Here is an 18,160-nt window from a genome sequence, read left to right as displayed (position 1 = left end):
ACTTTGAGGGGGGCAGATGGGCCAGGGCGGGGTTAGGTCGTAGTTTCTTGTGTCCCTGGGCAGCCCTGGTTGCAAGGAGGCAGCCCTTTGCTGCCTGGCCCTGGGTTATGGGTTGGCTGCTGCTCCCTGGCTTCACTGCCAGCCTGCCTCAGCCCTCACCGCTTGCCCAGACTGGGACAGAGCCGCCTGCCAGCCCCGTGTCACAGGCTGGTGACAGCAGCGATGCATTGGGATGAGGTGAAAGACCGGGCACATACCTGGGTGCTGCCCAGATATTTGGAGGGACAAGAGGCTGGGCAGGCAGGTAGACAAGAGGAGGTGGCAGTGGTGCTGCGGGGGCAGGCAGCGTTCTCTGGCAAGGGTTGTGTCCCCAGCCAGCTCCGGGTCCTGCCGCGCGCTCCCAGCCGCCCACGCCGCTTGGCCAGGCCCTTGGTCCATGCTGTTCAGCATCCCCTGTCCTTTGTGCCGCCGCTGTGCGCTGGGAGCGGTCGAGTTTCCTGACCGGTTGAAAACATCCCACCTGAAACATAACAGGCTCTTCCTCTGGATGCTGCTATTGTTTTGCTCAGCATTACAGAAGCAGCTTAACCGGGGCGGCCAATTATGACATGTCTTCCCAAAATAGCCTCTCTCCTGTCCCTTCTGAGCCCACGGAACGGCCGCCCCCTTAAGATGCAGCCGCTCCTTTGTGGCGGTAGTGTGAGTAAGTGGCTAAATATAGCCGTATCCCATTCACGCTCTCCTCGGCGCGCAGGAACAATGCTGCGGGTGCACACGCGCCGACACGCACCTGCCTGGGAGCGGGTGCCTGCTGGCTGCGGAAGACACACACCCACCCACGGCGGCTCCGCCACGGCGGCGGCCCCGGTTTGCTACCAGGCACAGGGCACGTTTACTCCTGAGGAAGATGCTGGAGACGAACCTTGGGAGGAGGAAGCCCTCGAGCAGAGACTAGAGAGGCATTGTTCTCAGCCCTGGAAAATCCGCCTCCGATCCCCGCAGAGCACACGGGGCTGGAAGGGGCAGCGGCGCCGGGTTTCCCTGCGGTTGGCGAGCGGGTTGGGGCAGGAGAGGTGGTGGCAGGATGGTGACGGCCCATCTGTCCTGGCAGAGCGGCGTGAACCCGTACGACCCGTCCCAAAGGCGGCTGGGCACTCGTCTCTGCCAGGCTTTGGCTCTGGGCCTCTCTGCCAGCCCGGCACCGCGAGCAGAGGAGCTCTGGGGTCTGTGTGCGGAGCCCCGGGGGGCCAATGGGGAGCCCCCTCCTATTCTGCACATGTGGTGGAGACCCTCAGGTCTCCCCCCTGGCCCTCTGCAGAAAATAGCACCTGTTGGCCTGGCTCTCAGGGGGATCTGTCCCCTGTCCACACTGGAAGACCTCGGCCGGGCAGCGGCTTCCGGGGAATCCTCCAGGTGATCCCAGCTGATGGATGAGCTGGGAATTTGGGACTGTGTACGCAGGAGTGTCTGATCTCAGTGCTGCCACCAGCTGGGGCAGCTGGGGGAGCCACCTCCGGCTCCAGCCCAGCTCCTGGGAGAAGCCCCCATGGCCGGAGCAGGAGGCCGGGCAGGGGGCTGCGGGTGGTAGCAGCTCTGACTGCCGCAGCGTGCGGGTGCAGGAGGCAGGAGAGGGGAAGCTGCCTGGCCCCGGGGGGGGAAGAAAGCCCCTGGCCTCAGAGGTCCCCTGCCACGTCCAGCACTGCAGGGTCGCTCTGCCATGGAGCCAAGCAGCGTGTTTAACCCCAATAAGACAAGGCTGAAACTGGTTGTCCTAAAGCACTTGGGCCAAGGCGAGGCTGTACCTCCACTGTTTTAACCGCGCCGCTCTCCTCAGGGTCTTCTCCAAACCCCACCTCCCGGCAGGGCACGCGGACCACTGTCTCCCTGTCCTCGCGTCAGGGAAACTGAGGCACAGTGGGAACTGGCAGCTCGTTTCTGGCAGCGGTGGCGGCACAGAAGCCGGGCCCCAGACGTGGGCATCCCGATCCACATCTCCACTCTCTCCTTCCTCCCCACGGGACCGTGCCCCACGGATCGGCAGAAGGGTTAACGCGGCGCTCGCCTCCCCGGTTCCCCGCACATGGGCTCCCTTTCATCTCTGGCGCGGGGCCAGCCAGCATCCCCATGAATCACAGGCCACTCCTCTCCCCCCCGAAACCCCTTGGCCGGAGGCTTCTGCAGCCTTTTACTCACACAAACAAAAATAAATCTCGCTGCCGGCCTCTGAACTCTGCAAAGGCGAGTTTCCCTCTGGCTCCCCGAGCGGCCCGGAGCTGTGCGCGGGGACTTGGCACGCTCCCCGCCGACCTCGCTCTTTCACTCCCGGCGCATCCTGTGTCCTTCTCTCACCGGGCGGCCCGGCAAGCGGAATGGGACGTGACGGCCGGCACAGGCGTCGCTCGCGGCTGCCAGGAATCGGCCGGGTACGGCCTGTGAAAGCCGCCAGGGCAAATGCCACACACAAGGGTACTGCCCCGCCCCCGCCGTCACCCCCACGCCCCTCGGCCAGAGGGGTAGGTGAGCTTCCCGCTCGTGCCGCGCTCCTGAGGTCGCCTGCATGGACCGGGACAAGCCCTGGGGTCGGGGAGCCATATCAGGGCGCAGGCAGGGGTCCCCTCCTGCCATCAACCCTTGCTCGCATAGGACTGTTGTCGCCCATCGGAGGCTGCATGGTTTCGCCCCCTCCCCCTTCCTGCAAGTTCGGACCCGTCGACCTCTTTGGCCGCCGCACAAGGGACATGCCTCTTCGCTCTGGGTCTCTGCGTTAGCCGACGGGGCCCTTCTCCGTCTCCTCGTGGCAGGTGGAGCTCAGCAGGGCCTGCTGCCTCCCAGGGACGAGTGTCTCCTCCCACACCCCCAAACCCTGGGGAGAAACCCCACCTGCCACCTTCCTCACGGTGAGGAGGCAGCGGCAGCGCCGTGCCGGGGTTGCCAACACAGGGTTCCCATGCCGCCGGGGCGTACCAACACCTCCCTGGGTGAAGGCAGAGCGCAGGCAGGGATGGCAGCCGGCATGTGGCTGACCATGGCAGCGTCTGTACAGGGACGCTGGTGCCATTGTAGCGGCCGCCGCGCGATGGGGCACGCGTATCCTCACGCTGTCATGCCGGCTCAGTGCTGCCGTGCAGCAGACGGGACCTGGCGCGCTCCCCGCTCTGCCCATCTCCCCTCGGAGTCGATGGGAGCTGCGGCCCCAGGACCAGCGCTGCCAGGAGGCGGGTGGGAGGCACATGGTGAGGTTATGGTTGCTGCCTTGCCTGGAGACACTTGTGGCAGCATCAAGTTGCCTTGATTTAAAGCCAGATGACAACACTTGGAAATGGATTAAAAACCACTTCTTTCCATGGCCACTGCTGGCCTGTGCAGCTCGTTGTTCCAGGGTGCCTCTGAGGCTTTGGCATGACTGCGGGAGGGTTCGGATCCTCACCCTGGGCAGGAGGAGCTCCCCATAACATTGGGCAGAACAGGTCAGCAGTCGCCTCCTGTCCCCGGGGCGCGTCTTGTGGGTCTGAGCCCGCTGTTGCAAGGGTTTGCATGGTAGATGTGTTCCACAGCAGTGCTGCTGTGCTCCGTGGGTGACCAGTTCCTATTAGAGGCAACAAACATCAGCGAGTCCAGGGAAGCTATTTTTAAGCAGAGGAAGCACTAGAATAGCATCCTGAGTTTTTTAAGCCTGTGACTTACTAAAGAGACCAAGTCCTTCGATAGCGTCGAAAGTAGTATGTGAGCTCTTGGGTCCCGTTTTGGCACCTGGCATTGTCCAGAGGTCCAGGTGCAATCCCGCAGGGTTGCTAGTAAGACCCAGCAGACCCTTCCCATGTATGTGCGAGCACCTCTGGTCTCCAGCGGGTGCGAAGGGCTCAGCCAAGGACAGTGCTGTGGGTTTCCAGGGCTGGAATCCACCTGGTTTCCCAGCTGGATGGAGTCAGAAAAGGCAAGGCACGTGCGGGAGCTGGTGGGACAGTGAGTTAGATACTCAGCCAAGCATCCCCGCCCCACAGACCTCCCCTCCTGCTGCCTGCTTGGGGTCCCTGTGTTAGGATGCCATTGGCAGGACTTGTGTGTCCCAAACGGGTTCGTTTTGGCTGTTGTCTCCTTGAGCTGTTTCCATCTGGAGTCCCAGAACCCGCTTCCTCCAGCCCCCTTTTCTCCCCGCTGTTTTGTATCAGGGTCGATCTCTTGGCACCGACGCAGATAGTCCTGGCAGCTGCGAGTCCCGTAAATGGGACAATTCCCAAAACACCTCCATTTTCAGGGCTGGTCCCAGTTGTTCTCTCCAGAGCCTGGACAGGGCTGTTCTCCTAGGAGAGCGCTCTCACTGGATGGCTCTCTCATGAGCCATCCCACTCGTGTGTGCTGTGGACCTGCAAGAGTTGATGTTTGAGGTGTGCAGGTGGGGTGGATGCAGCCTCCTGCTGGTCTCCTTCACACCATGCCCTCACTGCCGGAGGCGTGCGTGCCAGCCAGGCTTATCTTCTGCTCTCAGGGTCCACAAGTCGTAGGGTTGACGTCCTACCTACTCATCATGTGTCCTTCTCCTCCAGGCCGTGCTGAAAGACCAGAGTCAAATGAGGCAGATGGAGCTGGAGATCAGACCTGTCTTCCTGGTCCCAGACACCAACGGTTTCATCGACCACCTCAGCAGCTTGACGGTGCTGCTGGACTGCAGGAAGTTCATCCTGGTGGTGCCCTTGATCGGTGAGTAGGGCCAGTGCTATGGCGGGGGCTTCCCCTCTCCCCCAGCGCAGGCTGTCTCTCCGTGCCGGCTCCCTCTCTCCGTGCCCCACGTGCCCGCAATGCCTGTGTGGTCTGGAGCCAGTCGGCTCGTGCCGTGGGGCTGGCCTCCGTCCTGCCCTGTCTCGTCCCAGCTGCGGCCGGTGTTCCTTCGGCATGTGTCGCCCTTCTCCCTTCCTGCCAGCTTTCTGCCCACGGCGCTCAGCAACCTCCTCTCCTCCTGGTGCATTTGGGGGTGCCAGCAGCTGGGAGAGGCAGGCGGGTGTTAAATGGGATTTGGAGGGAATTTTGGAGGGAGCAAGGAGGAGGAATTGTTAAACAATCAGAGCAGATAGCTTATCCCAGCTGAGCTGGGGCTTAGGCAGCCTGAGCAAATGGCCGGCCTGTGTCCCAGCGTCTCAGAGCTGCTCAAGCCCAGCCCTTCTTTTTATCCTTATAAAGCTCGCAGTAAAACAGCAAGCTGGTTCCCGTTATTGGTAAACACTCACCCTGGCAGATAACGGCTGTGCTGCTGGGTGGTCTCCCAGGGTGGCGGGAGGATTTGGTTAGATGCCTTTGCTCTGATTGTTTGATCGCGCTCCGGGCTGGAGGTAGTGTTCCTCTGGCCAGTGTCACTCCGGCGCCCGGCGCGTCCCGGTGCCAACCTGGCATTCAGAAGATCCCCGAGGGCAGCAGGAGAGGCCGGGGCAGGAGTGGGTCTGAGCCTCGCAGAGCCCACAGGCTGCCCCGTCCCAGCCGCAGCCCCGGGAGGCCGGGGGCCAGCTCTGCCCCATGGGCATCTCCAGCGTCCAGGCAGCAAGGTGTATGCTCGTGCCGATCTCCTGGCCTGCGGCACGCAGGGGTGCCTGCCCTTCAAGCCATTGTGGAGCTTCCTTCTCAACTCCCTGTGTCCAGCAGAGAGCTCTGCTGCCCCAGAGCCAACGTCCAGCTGCCGCCCTTCCCTGCAGGGTGAACAGCCTGGCTCAGGAGGGATTCCTGGGGCTGGGCACGGGACCCCTGGGTGGGGGGAGCAGGGCTGGCCGCCTGCCCAGCTCAGCACGGGAGCTGCCAAGGAGCTCCGTGGCTTGGCACCGCAGTGCCAGGGCTTTGTGTGGAAGCGAAGGGAAGGAAGCCGGCAGCACCGGCAGAGCCTGGGCAGCCCTGGGGGCTGTGGAGCGTGTTAACACCTGAGAGAGCTTGGGACCTGCCCTGGAGCCGTGGCCCTGCCTCCCGGTGCACACGGTTGGCGTGAGGCTTCTCCATCCGAATCCCAGCCGGGGCAGCAGTTACAGGAGAGCTGAAAACCCTGGTCCTGTCCCTGTCGAAGATGATGCTGCCCTCAACCTGCAAAAGGAGCCTGGCCTGGCCTGCCCCGCTGGGGGCAGGAGGAGCAGCAGTGTCCGAGCACCTTCAGTGCTCTCCTGTCCTGCTGCCTCCCTGCACAGGCCATCGCAGGGGGGACAGAGTAACTCATCTCCCACTGCCTGCCACGAGCCTCCCCTGCCGCTGCTGAAGCACCCTGAAGCCAGCGACGCTCTGTCCACGCCGGGTGTTGGTCAAATTCCCCTCGTCCTCCAGGAAAGCCATCAGTGCTGCGACCCGAGTGCAGGCAGGAGGAACCTGTCCCCCGGGGTAAGCCGGGGGCCTGTGGCTGCTGGGGGCAGAGGCCTTGGTGCCGTGCCCCATCGCCAAACCGGAGACACACGTAGTACCCTTCCCCCAGCACGGGGCACTCCTCCCCACCCTTCCCGGGGATGCAGCAAGGGGTTAAGCGCGCGGCTTCGCGTTGGGTTTGTTTCTCTTGCTCTTTAACCTGCTCCGTGCTCCTTGAGGCTGACCCCGCCATGGAGAAGCCAGGCCTGGTGCAGAAGCACAAACAAGCCTCCCCTTTGAAGCCTGTTTAGCTTGGAAGCAGGAAGGCGGATTTCGGGAGGGAATACCAGCTTTTCCTGTTTGATGTTCCGTTCTTGCACGGCTCCCCCCACCCCGGGCCCAGCCGTGCATTGTGTGGAAATGGCAGCATCAGGTCGGTAGCAAGAAGAGTCGCCGGCCAGCAAAGAGCAAAGCAGCTCCATGCAGCTTTAATTTGAATACCCAGACAGTGAGTGCCAGTCTCACCATGGAACAGAGCGATCACGCAGGCTCCCCGGGCAGTGATTCACAGCACTGGGGAGAGGCCTCAGACCCCGAGCTCTCTCCCCGAACCCCCAAGGAATGCATAGTTCCCACTTGAACTCAGGACTTGGCTCCAGGCTCGGAAACAATCTTCAGAAATGAAGCCATGGCTAAAACACACACTGTGCGCACAGAGGCTCCCTCGCGCACACGTGCACACCAGCTCTCTCGCGCGCCCGGCCTCGCGCACACGCAGCCCTGTGCACGATCGCAGGCAAGGACGCTCGTGCGCACATCTGGCCGCACGCTTGTGTGCCCGGCCTCGCCGCTAGCTGCCTCGACGGCATCTTGCTCGCACACGCGCGCTCGCTCTGCAACGGAGCGGCTCTTCCAGCAGCCCCGGTGCCGGAGGGTGGGTCCCTCCTGGAGCTCTGCTGGGATCCCTCGGGCTTCTGCTGGGCTTGGGGGGCCGGAGCGGCTGGGGTTCCTGTCCACTTGACAGCAATGCAGGAGGCTCTAAGACGTGACGGGCTCCAGTTAAGGCAAACAGGCTGGGAATCCGCCTGATCCGAGGCTCAGGCTCTTCTCGAGCAGCATGTATCAGGACAGATGTGCGAACCCAGATGGGTGAGGTGTTGGAGAGAGCGTGTCCCCTGCCGGGAGCCTGGGACCGGCAGCTTCAGGTGGGGAAAATAGGGCCAGGACTTGCGCGGGAAACAGTGCTGGAGTGGGAACTGCCGGCTCCCACACATGACCCTGTTCCCGCATGCAGCCCTGTGGCAGGAGGGCAGCGGCTTTTCGTGTCTGAAAGTAAGTACAGGGAGCTGAGAGGTGCAGAGCCAGGCAGCGCGATGCGGGGTAGGAGGCACGGTGCTGCTGGCCATCGCTGTGCTCGGAGGCAGAGGAGCGGGCTGCAGGAGACTGTTTTTCTGACACCCTCGGGCACACACGGAGGTGCCGTCAGTTGCGAGACAGGAGCGTGGGGTAGGGGGCACGGCGGTGGTCCCGGCGTTTTGCAGAGCAGAGCAAGATGCCCTTAGGGAGCGTTACCCGCACGCTGCAGGGGCGAGGTGCCTGCGTGCTCGGAGCTGAGCCAGGTGACCCACGGAGGTGGAAGGCAGCAAAGCTTTTCCAGACCCGCAGCCAAGTCCAGGAGTGCAGGGACGCTGCGGCAGCTGAACCCAGATTTCCTGAGCCAGCTCCCAGTGCCCCGGCCCCGAGGCCTTGGCAACTTGCGTGCTCCAGCAGCAGGTCATGGGAGCACCTTGTCCCATAGTAACTGTACCTCCTCTTCCTGTTTGAAGTGATAAACGAGCTGGACGGCCTGGCCAAGGGCCCGGAGATGGAGCACCGGGCTGCAGGCTATGCCCGCCAAGTGCAGGAGAGAGCCAGGAAGTCCATCGAGTTCCTGGAGGAGCGATTTGAGAGCCGGGACAACTGCTTGAGGGCTCTGACCAGCCGAGGCAATGAGCTGGAGTCCATCTCCTTCCGCAGCGAAGACACCACCGGCCAGCAGGTAAGGGACGTCCCGGCCCCAGGAGTACGAGATGCAGAGGTAGTGATGCCAAGGGCTGGAGGCTCTTCACCACTGCTTCCTTGGGGGAGACCAGGGACCCTGGGGTCCACGAGCTCTGGGCAGGGGGTAGCTCTCTCCCCACCTTTGGAGGCAGCTGAGCAGGCTCCTGCAGGCTGCATGTGTTTCGGCTCCGAGCAGCTCTGCTCTCCGCCGAGCTGCGGCAGTGTCTCAAGGGCAGTGCAGAAATCAGGGTGGTGGGGTTGCAGGTTTTTTACTGCCCGGGGTAACGTTGCCCTTTTCTTCCAGGGAAACAACGATGACCTGATTCTGTCCTGCTGCCTCCACTATTGCAACGACAAAGCCAAGGATTTCATGCCCTCCAACAAAGGTAGAACATCCTCACGTCCTCCTTGTCCCTTCTCTGTTGCATCCCATGGACCCTTCTCGTTTCTCTTTCACGGCCCTTGGAGCCGATCCCTCCCGCATTTTGCCTCTTTCAACACCAAGGTGCCACCTCCTGCCTCCGGTCGGCCCCAGGCTGTGGCCCTCTCACCGCATTGCCAAATGCGCACCTCACTGTGCTGGGGATGCCCCAGCCTGTGAGAAGCCCACTGTATGGGTATGTCCACGGAGCAATTTCATGATGCCGGCAGCGGTGACGAAGGGCCAGAACAAGCCTCCTCTCCACAAGCCCCGGTGCCTCCTGGCCGGGGCTCTTTTCCCTCCCGATGCCTGGTTGGCATCGGCCACGCGTGCTGAGACCAGACAGCCCTCGGGCTGTTGCCAGGGCAGCGGGGATGGGAATTGCATCAGCAGCTGCCCAAGAAATCAACCCGCATTTGTCAGTGCAAATTCTTAGCAGCTTAACTTGTCAGATTCACAGAGAAACCGTCACCAAATGTTTATGTGCAAATGATGCTGAATTTTGAAATCATGTGGATTATGGGGAACGGGGCCTGACAAGCTGACAGCCTCTGGTTTGTAACAAGGAGGCGCGTCACCAGCACGGAGCAGAGGATGTTTATTGTTACACATTTCTTAAAGTGTCCGCACAAAACCTCCCAATTCCACTTTCGGCAGCCTTCGGCCCCAGGCCTGCCCTCCCACAGAGCCCCCGCTCCCCTTCCTCCCGGCACGGGCCGGCCGGGGCGCTCGCCCCAACACTCTCAGCCCCAACACTGTGACCGTAGCCCACATTCCTGGCCACCCTCCCCTTCCCCTCGTCCTGCCGCTCCCTGCGCAGCCAATCTGGACCCATGTTGGGCTCCCATAAACTCTGTTTTTTCCATTCCCGTCCTGGCTCGGAGGCACTGTGTTTCCTGTGCTCATAGGAACAGTACTCTGGTCACAGGACCCAGCTGCTTACACATACCCCATATGCTTCCCCTGCTTCGCACACACGTAAGCGTGGCTCCCACATCCCAGCCCGGCGCATTGCGTGCGGGGCAGCTCATCCATCTGGGGGCAAGATCCCTTCGGTTATTTCTCAGGCTTCAACTCTGGCTGTCTGAGCCCCAGCCAGAAACGCCTCGGTGTCAGTGGCGACTCCAAAAAGCCTTGCAAAAAATAAGGGGTGGTTTTAGATCTTATAATGAGATCACCAGAATAATAGCACCAGCTTCCTGCTGGAGCCAGGGTTGCGGGCCGTCTTCCTGGCCTGGGTCAGGCAGAGAGACCTCCTCTTCCCTGCCTGCGGCACAGTGCACCACCCCATGCGGGCAGCGGGCAGTGGGCAGCGGGCAGCATGGGACCCCGGCGCTGCTCGCCGGCCTTCCCGGCCCTGGGGCGGTGGGCAGAGATCACAAATCATCCCCCCGCCAGCGCAGGGAGGGGAAAAGGCGGCCTTCGAGACGAAACGTTGTCTCTGAGCCACGCCGGGAAGCCTTGGCAGGGAGCAGGGAGCTGGGAGCGCCGCCGGGGTGCCGCCATGCCCAGGGCGCGGCACCCGAGGAGGGTGGGGGGGCATGGCGTGGGGACAGCGCGGTGTGGGATGGATGCAAGGACTGGGACAGTGTGGGGAGGTCTGAGCTTCACGCCCCTCTCTCTCTCTCTCTCTCTCTCTCTCTCTCTCTCTCGTTGCAGACGATCCCATTCGTTTGCTCAGGGAAGTGGTTTTGCTGACGGACGACCGGAACCTGCGAGTCAAAGCATTGACCCGCAACGTGCCGGTGCGGGACATCCCCACCTTCCTCAAGTGGGCCCAGGAGGGCTGAGGGGTCCGAGCGGGGCTGACAGCCCCTGAGCGAGTCACGCAGCCTGTTGCGGTGGGAGACCGGCTTCAGCGGCAGCCCTCGCCACGCGCCGCCACCACCTTCCAGCCCACCACGAACAATAAACGCCACGTCTTCAACCCACCCCAGAATGGCCATGCTGCGAGGGGCCGACCCCCGAGGGCAGACCAACTGGGAAGGTCATTGCTGTGGATGGTTCATGTGGAGGCTGGGCCGTTAAGGGTCCCACCGGCCTTTGGGCAGTGCCAGAGAGGAGCTGGCGAGCCCTGCTGGCTAGGGAAGCTTTGGGTGAGCCCGTGCCGGATCACCAGCCTTTTGCTTGGTTTGCTTGGTTGCAGAGAGCTCGAGTCACGAGTCGGTGGCTCTTCGGGTTTGTAGGCTGCGTAGGGCAGAGACCGGGGACACACCAGCGCAGACTTTGGGATTGCTTAGTCTAGCTCGTGCCCCTCAGAGAGGCCGTGGACTTCAAGGGCAGGTTCCCTCCTGCCCCAGCCTGTTCGTCCTGCGTGGCCCAGGCAGCCCCAGGCCTCTGGCCCCTTCCCCACCCCGCGCCCGCCCCGCACAGTGGGTGCTGCTTGCAGAGATGCTTGTCCTCTCCCTGGTGCAGGGTTTGCTTGTTGAGTTTCATTTCAGACTTCAGTATAGGTTAGTTTTCAGGTGTGTGCCCTGCCTGCTTTGCTGGGAGGAGGCTTTGAACACCCCCAGTCCCCCCAAAGCTGCTTTCTGTTCTGCTCTCCTGCCCACCCCACCACCTGCCCCTTCCCTCCTCCCCCAAACCCCTTAGTCCCACCCCACTGCCTTTAGACGCATTTTTTGACCTAAGACTCAGCATGAGGCTAATAAAATCCTCCAAGGACCCCAGGACCAGCTGTGTCCCACAGGTCCCGTGTGTCCTCACATCACCACGGGCTCCTCTTGCGTGTGGGATCTGGCTTCTGCCCGTGGCTGGAGAGAGCCGGGGCAGCGCCTGGCCCCCCCCACCATTTGCCCAACTGGGAGGGTCCCCTCTCAAGTTGCCCCTTCGCCGTGGAGGGAGCCGTGAAGGGACCCCGCTGCCTCATCACTGGGTCATACCGCACCGGGAGCCGGTGCAGGGTTGGGGTGTTGCTGAGCCCCTCCCCACACCCCTCCCCACACCACGTTGTCCCATCACCAAGTGTCCCATCCCCGGCCCAGTTACACGCCAGATACAGAAGCTAAGAGGGAGCATTAACCCGTGAACCGGAGCCCCTGGAGCTCTGTCAAGTCCCAGTCCCATGAGCAGACGGTGGGAGTGACCCCAAGGCCATCCCCAGTCCCCGCTGGGGCACCGTGGCCGTGGGAGGGAAGCGTCCAAGGTGGCGGAGGAAGCAGTAGGATGGAGCCCAGCGTTTTCCTTTCCTGCGTGGGTGGCTCGGACCCGGTGTCTGCGTCAGGAAGCCCAGCGTTACCCCTGCACCGACCGCCCGGCCTCACAGCGAGGGCCAACGCCGGGGTCGGAGCCTCGGCAGCACCCGGCCACGGTGGGGCTGCACGGCACAGCGACGAAGACGAGCAGGTTTGCGCTCGCTAACCTGTGCCATACAAATGCCCTAACCTCGGGGCACTGTGCAGGGCGGCTGCCGGCAAAGGAGGGTCTGTGCTGCGGGGCAAAGCCTGTTCGACAGAGACTTTGGGGTGCCCATGCCTGCTTGCAGGGCACACGGAGCCATCACTGCAGCTGAGCCCACCCGGGGCCGCGGCACACACAGCACCCATGCCCTGGTTCGGTGCCCACAGCCACGTGCAGCGCCACACTGGCTGTAAGCAGCGCGTAGACTTTGCCTTCTCCTCCACGCCGGGTGTGTTTAAACGTTTGTTTTCTAACAGAGCTGCCCCAGGGCTTCCTTCGCAAGGCCCTTCCCGGGGTACCACCAGCTCGGAGGGACCTGCGGCTCTGCCGGACACCGACCCCTCACGCTGTGCCACGGGCTCGGCCGTGGGACAGAGGTTCTTGCCACCACCAGACCAGCTGGCACGACGGCAAGCGCAGTGGGGGCTCGCTGGCTTGAGCGTCCCGTGCCTGGGGCCATCCGTGCCAGGCTGCTGCCCCGAGGGGAGCCCGTGTCTCGGGGAGGCGGCCACATTCAGGCTATTTTGTTAAGATGGTTTTAATAATTTTTAGTATTAAACACTTGTCTGTGCAGCGTGTTGTTTCATTTGCCGTCGGCGGGTGAGTTGCTGTCGAGGTTAGGGCAGGCGCGGGGGGCACCGGGGAGGGACGGCAGCGGGACGCGTTTGTGCTCGCAAGGACAATGGCAGCTCTGTCCCACCTGCAGCTGCTGCTGCCCCCCCAACCGAGGGGGCTCCAGGCAAACCAGACGCACGGCAAAGCCCCTCACCTCCCCTCCCTGCAGCTCTGCACCCACCGTCGCCCCCGGCGCAGCCTGTGTCCCCCGGGGTCACCTCCCAGCCCCACTCAGCACCAACCCCGCACCGGCCAGGCCCGCCCCCAGAGAAGGACGCGAGGCCACGCATGTTAATGTCACTTTATTGCTCATTCCGTTTCGACTATAGAAAAAAAAAAAAAGGGGCGAGGAGCCCGTGTACAAATCGGACGTGATACAGAGGGGGCCGGCGGCCCCGCTGGGCGCTGCCAGCTGTGCTTTGGGTGCTGCTGCTGCTGCCGCCGCCGCTCGCCCCACGGCAGCTCCGGAGGGACGCTGCCGGCCCTGGGGAGCCCCGGGGGGACCCAGGCAGCCCAGGTGGGGCGAGGGGGGCACCTGGGCAGGAGCGGCCAGCTCAGGCTAAGGCACAGTGGCTGCGAGGCCGGGGACAGTCGCTGCTGGCAGCCGCCCCGGGACCTCGTGTGCAAAGGAGAGGAGGGGGCTCGGGGAGGGGAGAAGCTTCACATTAGCCCCAGGCAGAGGTGTCAGGGCACGGGCCGGGGGGGGTCCAAGCCGGGGGGGCTTTGCCCACACCAAGCAGAAGGCAGGAGAGGGGGTGCGGTGGCGGCAGGGGGTGCCCCGCGGGGGGGGCTTGGACTCAGGTCACCGCAGCCCAGCGCCTCCCTCGGCTCTTCCCCCCCGGCCCCCTCCCGCAGCCCCTGCCCACCTCCCCGTAGCTGACAAACCAGACCGCTTTGTCTTTGTCATGAACTCCCCGGCCCGGCCCGGCCGCGCTGGGGACGGGCATCTTTGGCAAAAAAAAAAAAAAAAAAAAAAAAATTCGAGGCAAGTGGCCGCCCGAGGGCGAAGCCGCCGGGTCCCTGGGCCCCTCGGGGCCCCCCGGGCATCCCTGATGGCGAAGCGCCTGCTGGGGCAGGGCCCAGGGGCTCAGTCTGTGACAGGCCCTGCCCCACCTCCCAAAAACATGGGGTGCCGGCGGCCGAGCCGCCGGATTCGGGCTGGGAGGTCAGTGCTTGCTCCAGGGTGAGGAGCATTGTGATTCCCCGGCCCCCCCCGGCACGGACTTGACCGCCGTCCCCCCCGCCCCGCATCCACTGCTCACTGTCCCCCTCCATCAGTCTGTCCCCAAGCTCCCCGCATAGCCCCGGGGGGGTTGGCCGGCACACGCCCCCCCCCCCTCAGCCCCGGCACAGCCACGCTCGCCGCTCCCGATCAGGATGGCTGCCGGCAGCTCGGAGGCATCACTCCGGCCGCCACAGATGAACTACTCACGGGCCCACGGCAGTCAAGGCAGCACAGTCCGGGTCCCGTCACAGCAGAGCCAAGAGCCAGCGGGGCCGGGGTGACCCGGGCGGCTGCCGAGGGCGTCCCCCCGCCTGGGGGACAGCGCCGGGGACGGCCCTGAGGTAAGGAGCGGGCTCATGTCCTCCAAATCCTCGGGGCGCAGCCCGGCCTCACAGCTTGTGCTTCGCTCCCGCCCCGGTGCCGGGGGCCCAGCAGCCCCCCACGGCAAGGGGGGGCCACACCACGAGGTCAGTCCCTGAATTATCGGTTTCTCCCAGGCAAGCCGGGGCGCTCATCGCGGGACGCGCCATCCAGCCATCCCGGGGCAGCTCTCATGGGACCTTCCGCTACGAGCGAGTTCTCCGGGGCCATCAGCAGTGCCGGGGGATGAGCACCCACTGCCTCTCACCCCCCCCAGCTCCACGCGGGGCAGCGAGGGGAGCCCAGCGGCCCCCCCCACCCCCCGGCTGGGCCGGCGCTAGGGTGGTGAGTATCGCTCTATGGTCCGGGCAGCCTCGGCGTGGAGGTGCGGAGCCTGCGCCAGCACCTCGGCCGCCTTGTCCTGGCTCAGCCCCAGGTGCTCGGCCGTGAACTTGGCCAGCGGGTAGAGGCTCTCCATGGCCTTGGGGTCGCTGAGGAAGTGCGAGGTGTGGGAGAGCAGCTCGGCCGCCTTCTCCTGCTTGAGCCCCAGCTGGTCGGCGGTGAGGCGGGCCATGGCGTAGACACTGTCGGGGAAGTCCAGCTTGGCTTTGCCGTCGGGGCCGGCCGCGTGCATCTTCATGTGGCTGATGAGGTTGCGCTGCTGGGCGAACTTCCCGCCGCACACCTGGCACTCATAGGGCTTCTCGCCCGAGTGGATGCGCATGTGCTCGGTCAGGCGGTACTGGCGGGTGAAGCGCATCCCGCAGGCATCGCAGGCGAAGGGCTTGAGGCCGAGGTGGCTGCGCATGTGGCGGGTCATGGTGCCGCGTTGCGTGAACTTCTTGCCGCAGATGGTGCAGGGGTAGGGGCGCGTCAGCCAGTGCGTCTTCTCGTGCTGCCGCAGCGTGGCTGGGTCCTTGTAGGACTTGTCGCAGGAGGAGCAGCGGTAGGGCCGCAGGATGTCACCCAGCCCCGGGCCACCCTTGTCCAGGAAGGGCACGGCCTGCTCGGCCGCCGCCTTGTGATAGAGCTCCTCTTCGTTGTGGGCCTCCACGTGGGCGTTGAGCTGCTCGGAGCTGGGGAAGCCCTTGCCGCAGGGGATGCAGACGTATAGGTTGTCGCCCAGGCTCTCCGGCTCGTAGCCCAGGTGGTTGCAGTAGCGGTCCAGCGCGTCGCCAGGCGAGGGGCCCTCGCTGCTGCCCGTCTCCTCACTCGTGCTGTTATCGGGCTCCAGGTCGTTGCTTTCCACGCTGGGGTAGCGGGGCTGCGGCGCTGTGGGCGGCGACTCGGCCTTTTCCTCCCGCTCCAGCTCCTTCTCCGCCTCCCCCTCGTCCAGGTAGGGGCCCAGGGGCTCGTGCTTCATCCAGCGGTACATCAGCTCGCGCCCGTCGGCACGGGGCAGTGGGGGCTCGGCGCAGGGCGGCGTGCTGCGGAAGGGGTCGGGGGCGTGGGGGTGACCCCCTGGCTCGCCGCCCGGCGGTGAGTCCTTGTAGGCGGCGGCGTGGCCGGCCAGGAGGCCGGCGCTGACCGGGGGGCTGTCGTGCCGTGGGGGCAGCGAGGGCTCGCGGGGCTCGCCGGGCAGAAGGCGGTCGGTGGGCAGGAGCTGGGCGGAGGGGCCGGTCGGGCTCTTCTTGGAGAGGTCGAGGCCGCAGGGCGGTGAGCAGTGGCGCTCGGGCGGGCACAGCCCGTGGGGGTGCAGCGGGGCGCCCTGGGCGGCCGAAGCGTACAGCTCCCCGCACTGCGTGTTGAGCGGCGCCGCTGGCTCCACGGGCGGCAGGTCCACGGGCCGCGGCGTCCCCGAGTAGCAGGCCTGGATGACCGGCGTGGCGGCGCGCAGCCCCCGGCCCAGCTTGTAGGGCGCGTAGCCCCCGCGCAGGTGGCAGTACTTGCCGCTGCGTTTCAGCTTCTTCTTGCAAAGGGCCACCAAGCCGGGGATCTGGAGGTAGCTGGCAGCGGCCAGCACGGCGCCCAGGCTCTGCTCGCCGCCCGGCTCGCACTCGGCCAGGCGGCCGGTGTAGATGAAGTCGAGGATGAGGCGAAAGATGCCGGGGCTCACCATCTCGTGGTCCAGGTTGAGCAGGTTGTCGTGCACCACCAGCGACTTGAGGTAGGCGCTGCTGGCCGCCAGGATGTTCTTGTGCGCGCGGAAGAGCGCGTTCTGCACCACGATGATCACGTCGCACAGGAAGCCCTTGGTGCGCTGCGTGTTCAGCTGCAGCAGCAGCTGCCGCGAGTGGCTCGGCACCTCCATGGCGTCCAGCATCCCGCTCCTCGCCCGCCGCCCTGCAACACACCTCCCCGTCAGTGGCGCAACCGGCCTCGGGCGCTCAGCCCACGGTGTGGGGGGCTCGACCCGCACGTCGGGGGGCTCAGCCCATGCATAGGGTGTGTGGGGGGGGGGGTATCGGGGCTCAGCCCCCAGCCCCGCTCGCTGCCGCGTCCCGGCCGCTCTGCGCGGCCGCCTGGCCGGTGCCACCGCTTATATGGGGGCTCGCTTCTCGGCGGGCCGGGGGGGGGGCGGGAGGGGGGTGAAAACCCCCGGAGGCTTTTGGAGAAAGTGACATCACCCGCCGCCGCCGCCAGCGCCGCGCCCCGGCCCCGCCAGCGCCCCGGCACCCCCGCGCCCACCTGCCGGAGGAAAACGGAGGGGGGGGGGGGGGGAACCGGGCCGGTGCCCCACACCCGTCCGCCCCCCCGGGGCCGCCTCCCGCCGTTACCTGCGCAGCGCCGCTGCCCCGGCTCCCCGCGGCGCCTCCCCGGCTCTTATGCGCCCCGGTCCCGGGAGGCGGCCGGCCGTGCCCCCCCGGGCGCCCCCCGCCCCCGTTTCCTCTCCCCCCTACCCCCCCCCCCCCCGCGAGGTGAGCGGGGGGACGGCCGGGGATGGGGGGGGGGGGGGGGGGGGGAGCGGGACCTCCCCTCCCCGCCTCCGCTCCGGTGCCGGTCCCCCCCGCCCAGGTGGGTAAAGCCAAGCGCCCGCGGAGCTGCTTTTTGGGGGTTTTTCCCCTATTTTTAGATTTTTTGGGGTGTGTCCCGCCCCCCCCCCCCCCCCGCTTTACCTGGGCGCCCGGTAGCCTCCGCCAACCAGCCGAGGTCTCGGTGAACTCTCATGGCTCAGCCCCGGGGGGGCCGCCGCCGGTTGCTGTTCCCCTCCACCCTCCTCCTCCTCTGTTGCTGCTGTTCCTCCATACCCCGCGCTCCCGGCCGGTCCTACGGAACGGGAGGAGGAGGAGGAGGAGGAGGAGGAGGAGGAGGAGGAGGCGGTGGAAGAAGGAGCAGCGGTTCCTCGGGGTTCCCGACGCCGCCAGCTCGGAGGTGAAACCCGGGCTGCGAACTCCCCCTGACCCCGGCCTGAACTCCGAGCAGCGCCGCTGGCTGTTAAAGGGACGGCGGGAGGTTTTCCTCCTCCCATCCCCGGGCGGGGCACCGACAAGCCGGGCCCCCCCCGCCCCTCTCCTCTCCCCTCCCTCCCTCCCCATCCCGGTCTCCTCCTCCTTCTCCGAGGCCGCTTGCCCCCCTCCCGGTCTCCTCCCGTCCCGACCCCGCCGCCCCCCCTCGGGGGTCTCCATCCTCGGGACATCAAGTTTTTGCCCGGAGCCACCGAGGGGGGCCGGGAGCCCCTCCGGGGCTCCCGGCCCCCCTCGGTGGCTCCGGGCAAAGGCTGATGTCGTCCCGTGTCGTCGTCGTCGCCCCCCCCCCCCCCGCCACCTCGGTACCGTTCGCAGGGCGCCATCTAGCGGCTCCCGGTGCGCTCCACCCCCGCCGGTTACCGGAGGCGGCTCCTCCCCGCGCAGGTG

General features: G+C 65.4%; 2 protein-coding genes across 3 annotated transcripts in view; one reads left to right on the top strand and one right to left on the bottom strand.

The window, feature by feature from the left end:
- SMG6 (SMG6 nonsense mediated mRNA decay factor) overlaps positions 1–12,739 on the top strand; it is a 116,265-nt gene extending 103,526 nt beyond the window's left edge. For both annotated transcript variants that reach the window (XM_076354449.1, XM_076354448.1), the window contains exons 16-19: positions 4,545–4,698; positions 8,133–8,344; positions 8,651–8,732; positions 10,427–12,739. In XM_076354449.1, coding sequence (XP_076210564.1) covers positions 4,545–4,698; positions 8,133–8,344; positions 8,651–8,732; positions 10,427–10,557 — 579 coding nt within the window. In that variant the 3' untranslated portion in view covers positions 10,558–12,739. The remainder of the gene's footprint in view (positions 1–4,544; positions 4,699–8,132; positions 8,345–8,650; positions 8,733–10,426) is intronic.
- A 1,357-nt stretch (positions 12,740–14,096) lies between these two features.
- HIC1 (HIC ZBTB transcriptional repressor 1) lies at positions 14,097–17,701 on the bottom strand. The gene is made up of 2 exons (XM_076354382.1): positions 17,423–17,701; positions 14,097–16,649 (listed from the first exon to the last, which is right to left on the bottom strand). The coding sequence occupies exons 1-2, from the start codon at positions 17,472–17,474 to the stop codon at positions 14,704–14,706; spliced, it is 1,998 nt and encodes a 665-aa protein (XP_076210497.1). The 5' UTR covers positions 17,475–17,701; the 3' UTR covers positions 14,097–14,703.
- Positions 17,702–18,160: the final 459 nt, after the last annotated feature.

Source organism: Aptenodytes patagonicus, chromosome 17 (genome assembly GCF_965638725.1).
Source record: "Aptenodytes patagonicus chromosome 17, bAptPat1.pri.cur, whole genome shotgun sequence".
In the NCBI taxonomy this organism is placed as follows: domain Eukaryota; kingdom Metazoa; phylum Chordata; class Aves; order Sphenisciformes; family Spheniscidae; genus Aptenodytes; species Aptenodytes patagonicus.
The sequence above is the reverse complement of the archived record's forward strand: the minus strand, read 5'-3'. Positions and strand labels throughout refer to the sequence as shown.